This window comes from Anolis sagrei, chromosome 11 (genome assembly GCF_037176765.1).
Source record: "Anolis sagrei isolate rAnoSag1 chromosome 11, rAnoSag1.mat, whole genome shotgun sequence".
Lineage (NCBI taxonomy): Eukaryota > Metazoa > Chordata > Lepidosauria > Squamata > Dactyloidae > Anolis > Anolis sagrei.
In genome coordinates, this window is record NC_090031.1 from 1,955,254 (window position 1) to 1,961,253 (window position 6,000).

The window sequence follows — 6,000 nt, forward strand, 5'->3', positions numbered from 1 at the left end:
GAAAGGTTACTGGTTCGAATCCAGGGTGCAGCATGAGCTTCCTCTGTCAGCTCCAGCTTCTGCCAACCTAGCAGTTCGAAAACATGAAAATATAAGTAGATCAATAGGTACCGCTCTGGTGGGAAGGTAACGGTGCTCCTTGCAGTCATGCTGGCCACATGATTTTGGAGGTGTCTACGGACAACGCCGGCTCTTTGGCTTAGAAATGGAGATGAAAGTCCCAGAGTCAGACACAACTGGACTCAATGTCAGGGAAAAACCTTTACCTTTACCTATTATATTGTTATTATATTGTTATATAATTATTTTATTACATTATTATATACTTACTTTATCCTATAATTATTATATAATCATGTAATAATAATTTAATAATAATATTATATTATATTATATTGTTATTGTGCCCCCGGTGGCACAGTGGGTTAAAGCGCTGAGCTGCTAAACTTGTTGACTGAAAAGTCACAGGTTTGAATCCAGGGTGCAGCATGAGCTTCCGCTGTCAGCTCCAGCTTCTGCCAACCTAGCAGTTCGAAAACATGAAAATATGAGTAGATCAATAGGTACTGCTCTGGTGGGAAGGTATGATGAGCACCAGAGTCCTAGAGTCGGACACGACTGGACTTAATGTCAGGGAAAAACCTTTACCTTTACCTATTATATTGTTATTATATTATTATATAATTATTTTATTACATAATTATATAATTATATAATAATATATATAATAATATTTATTATATAATTATATAATAATATATGTAATAATATTATATGATATAATAATATTATAATTATATTATATTATAATTATATAATAATAATAATAATAATAATAATAATAATAATAATATTTTTCTGTGGGTTGAATTCAGAATCCCACAGTGTAGACCCAGCCTGAAATAAGACCCTAAGAAGGAAGATTAGGGATGAAGTTCTCTCCTGGATAAAACCAAAAAGTGGGGGGAAACAATAGACTTGAGAGGATCTAATTCGAAAGCAAGAATAAGCGGGTTGTTGTAGGTTTTTCCGGGCTATATGGCCATGTTCTAGAAGCATTTTCTCCTGACGTTTCACCTGCATCTATGGCAAGCATCCTCAGAGGGAGTGACGAGTCACCTCACAACCTCTGAGGATGCTTGCCATAGATGCAGGCGAAACATCAGGAGAAAATGCCTCTAGAACCTACAACAACCCAGTGATTCCGGCCATGAAAGTCTTCGACAATACATAAGTGGGGAGCCACATTTCCAAGCGGGGAGCCACATTTCCTTCCTGCCTATAGATGACCTTTAAAGTTCGGACTAAAACCGAGAGCGGATTCGTTGCGCAAGGAGCATGGAAGGGCCCAACCCGCAAGACAGAGAACAGGAGATGTGCCATTCCTCTCCGAGACCTTGCAAAGATGGGGGGAATGGGGTGCAGGCGGATGGAGCGGGGGGACATCTTGTTTGCAGCACAGTGAGCAGAAAAGCCCCCCAACTTTTCTTTTCTTTTTCCCTGAGTCCCATTAGTCAGGGCCCAAATTGATGGGCAATCAGAAGCAAAGAGGAAGCGTATTTTTCATGTTTATGGCTCACAAGGAGCGTGGCCATCTGGCCCATTGTTAATTCTGGATTAACGCTTGGTCGGCGTGGTTGTGTCTTTGAGGGGCGGTGGAGCGCTTTGCATCTTAAATTGCAGCAGATAAGCAGAATCTGTTGTTCTCCGGTGACAGATTTGTGGGTGTGCCTGCCTGGTGTTGTGTTTTTGCCGCATCTTTTGTTTTGCTGACCAGAATGGGGTGATAACAAATATTTATTGACGCCGCTTTAGAGAGTGGCACCATCTCCCCCGCCTCCCTTTCCCGCTTTTCTTTCTTAAAGCTGTTGCGCTTTCTTTCCTTGGAGCCAGTCAGAAATCCAGCTGCTCTGAGGATTTTGCTGGATTCTTTCCCTTCAGCTTTTTATTGATTGATTTCGTATCAAAAGCATTGCATAAATTAGTATAAAACTGATAAAAATAGAAGGAGCACTAGCGGTTAGATATCTTTTGACCAAAAACAGGCAACAGCAACCGCATTGTCTATAGCCTCCAACAATTCCTCCTCTGTACATGAGGCAGAACATAGTGGATAAGCATAGAGATGCAGAGTTGTCTGTTCTGCTCCACTCACACAAAGTGGAAGATTCTTCTCTTGGGCTCAATGAGGTGCTTTGCCTTGGGGTACATCTACACTGGGACACCATTCTCACCGCTCTGTACGTGAGGCAGGACATAGTGGACAAGCATAGCGATGCAGAGTTGTCTGTTCTGCTCCACAGTCACACAAGGTGGAGGATTCTTCCCTTGGGCTCAATTAGGTGCTTTGCCGTTGGGAGCATCTACAGTGGGACACTGTTTTCATCACTCTGTACATGAGGCAGGGCATAGTGGACAAGCATAGAGATGCAAAGTTGTCTGTTCTGCTCCACAGTCACACAAAGTGGAGGATTCTTCCCTTGGGCTCAGTGAGGTGCTTTGCTTTTGGGCGCATCTACAGTGGGACACAGTTCTCATCGTTCTGTACATGAGGCAGGACACAGTGGACAAGCATAGAGATGCAAAGTTGTCTGTTCTGCTCCACAGTAACACAAGGTGGAGGATTCTTCTCCTGGGCTCAATTATGTCCTTTGCCTTTGGGCACATCTACAGTGAGACACTGTTCTCGTCACTCTGTACATGAGGCAGGGCGTAGTGGACAAGCATAGAGATGCAGAGTTGTCTGTTCTACTCCACAGTCACACAAGGTGGAGGATTCTTCCCTTGGGCTCAATGAGGTGCTTTGCCTTTGGGTGCATCAACCGCTGGTCACCATTCTCATTGCTGTCTTGTTTGCTTCTGTTTGAGAAGAGACTCCTCTCTTTGTTTTGCCCTTCCTTCCTTCCTTCCTTCCTTCCTTCCTTCCTTCCTTCCATTCTTCCTTCCTTCCTTCCTTTTCTATGAGTGTGCCTTTCCTCTCACCCGCTTTTAATACTCCAGCCAATGCATCTTAGCAACATGAAGCCTCCAACGCTCGTTTGGCATCCCTTGCACCAATCTAATTGTCAGGCTTTATTAAAAATGGTAATGGATGAGTGTTGTTTTAATATGCACCAAGTAGGCTCAAAACAGGAGGCTGGGGAGAGGGATTAGAGTGTTTATCAACTCTAAGAGAGGGAGGAAGGAAGGATAAAAAATCAATAATAATAATAATAATAATAATAATAATAATAATAATAATAGATTGCTGCTCCGCTCAGTTTCTGCTCTGGCCTCTGCTTGCCTTCTAGAGATGGGCCTGTAGAACTGATTCCACAGACTTCTGAAACGTACTGTTTTCTACTGGTGTCTGAAACCATACTGTTTCTAAAATGGAGTCTGAGTCCTGAATAGTCCCTGCGTATAGGGACTGCGGCCAGAATAAGCCAGAAAGTAAACTTGCTTTTTCCAGCCACTGAACTTGGTCTCAAGGTGATGGTAGACTACAAATGCCATGAGCCCTAGGCATGTAACCAATGGTAAGGGGTGATAGAAGTTGCCGGACAATAACAGACCTGATCACATGGTCTGCAGCCCCTCCCACAACATAGAGTTAAGGGTAAATTGCACACCAACACACACACATACAATGCAGTAAGCAATCTGAATTATATACATAACAAATAACTAGTATAGGAGGATTGTAGAAGGTTGCTATTTCCAACATGCTTGACTCTAATAAAAAAACTATAGTAGTAGTAGTAGTAGTAGTAGTAGTAGATTGCTGCTCCACTCAATGGCCTTTCCAGGGATAGAGCTGCAGAACTGTTTCTTCACCAGTTTTCTACTGGTGCCTGAAATCTACTGGTTTCTAAAATGGAGTCTGAGTTCTGAATAATCCCAGATCCTGATCACATGGTCTGCAGACCCTCCCATAACATAGAGTTAAGGGTAAATGGCATACCAACACAGACATATACAATACAGTAAGCAATCTGAATTATATACATAACAAATAACTAGTATAGGAGGCTTGAAGAAGGTTGCTATTTCCAATATGCTTGACTCTAATAAAAAACTATAGTAGTAGTAGATTGCTGCTCCACTCAATGGCCTGCTCCGACCTCTGCTTGCTTTCAAGGGATAGACCTGCAGAACTGTTTCTACAGACTCCTAAAATGTACTGTTTTTTACTGGTGCCTGAAAGCATATTGTTTCTAAAATGGAGTCTGAGTTCTGAATAGTCCCAGATTCTGATCATATGGTCTGCAGACCATCCTATAACATAGAGTTAAGGGTAAATGGCATACCAACACACACATATACAAAACAGTAAGCAAATTGAATTATATACATAACAAATAACTAGTATAGGAGGCTTGAAGAAGGTTGCCATTTCCATCATGTTTGACCCTAATAAAAATCTATAATAATAATAATAATCATAATCATAACAAATAACTAGTATAGGAGGCTTAAAGAAGGTTGCCATTTCCATCATGTTTACCCTAATAAAATAATCTATAATAATAATAATAATAATAATAATAATAATAATAATAATATACATAACAAATAACGAATATAGGAGGCTTAAAGAAGGTTGCTATTTCCATCATGTTTGACCCTAATAAAATAATCTATAATAATAATAATAATAATAATAATAATAATAATAATAAACATAACAAATAACTAGTATAGGAGGCTTAAAGAAAGTTGCCATTTTCATCATGTTTGACCCTAATAAAAATCAATAATAATAATAATAATAATAATAATAATAATAATATACATAACAAATAACTAGTACAGGAAGATTGCCATTTCCATCATGTTTGACCCTAATAAAAATCTATAATAATAATAATAATAATCATCATCATCATCATCATAACAAATAACTAGTATAGGAGGCTTAAAGAAAGTTGCCATTTCCATCAGGTTTGACCCTAATAAAATTCAATAATAATAATAATAATAATAGAAGATTGCTGCTCTGCTGAACTACCTGTTCGGTCCTCTGCTTGCCTTCCAGGGATGGGCCTGCAGGCCTTTGTGGAGGCGCTCTGCTTCCTGGCCCAGCGGAGGTACAAGTCGCTCCCCCTCCACGAGCAAGTGGAGCTGCTGGTGGACTTCTGCGAGTACAACCTGGCCGCCCTGGACGAGAAGCGCCAGACCTGCGGGAGGGCCCTCTTCCCCGAGCGCCGGACCACCCTGGTCACCTGCCACCCGGACCGGCTGCAGCTCAGCCCTGGCCCACACCCACACACCCCGTCTTCGTCCCGCGGCCCCGCCACCCACAAGCCGGTTGAGGACCAAAGCCCCCGGCCCTGAAGAGGAGGCCGTGCCCGGAGCCGCTCTGCACTCTCTGCGCCGGAGGAGGAGGAACCCCCTGCCTCCCTTTGGAGTCGTCCTTTTGTATTGATTGTGGATTGAGGCCCCTCCACCGAAATCCCGCGATGCAGGACGTCCGGCCACAGCGTATGGACTCCCCCTTGCCTTTCAGGCTCTCTCTAAGGAGGGGATGGAAACCCCTCACCAAAGGGAGCCCAGGTCCTGTTGCCAAAAGAGGGGTTCGGAGGAAGCCCGCTCTCTCCGCCTCAGCCTTTTGCACAGAAGTGATGGCAGAGGGCAGGATTTGGACGGGGCTCTGCATGAGAGAGAGGACTCGTAGGAGATAGTAGTTACGGAGAACTAAAATCCTATTTATTTATTTCAGACGTTTGTTGAGGGCTCATTTCATCAGGATGGGCCTGAAATGGTGCAAACACACCACTGTGGGGACGTTGTGCCTGTCGTGCTGTCACGGGGCATCTTCTTTGTTCTGCCTTTGACTTGCGAAGTCTGCACAGGAAACTGTCAATTGGCGAGGCTTCCTTGCACAACCACAGCTTTTTGGGGTGCGATGTGGGTGGGAAACGGGCCCTTTGCAGGTTGGGTTTCCAGTCGGAGGGGTGACTTGCATGCCTGGGGAACCGGGGGCGGGGAGGGTTGCACAATGGACACCCATCCAAGGCA

General features: G+C 43.2%; 1 protein-coding gene across 1 annotated transcript in view; it reads left to right on the forward strand.

The window, feature by feature from the left end:
* Positions 1-5,695, forward strand: part of TTLL11 (tubulin tyrosine ligase like 11) — a 35,370-nt gene extending 29,675 nt beyond the window's left edge. Inside the window, exon 9 of the mRNA XM_060757587.2 lies at positions 5,018-5,695. Coding sequence (XP_060613570.2) covers positions 5,018-5,316 — 299 coding nt within the window. The 3' untranslated portion in view covers positions 5,317-5,695. The remainder of the gene's footprint in view (positions 1-5,017) is intronic.
* Positions 5,696-6,000: the final 305 nt, after the last annotated feature.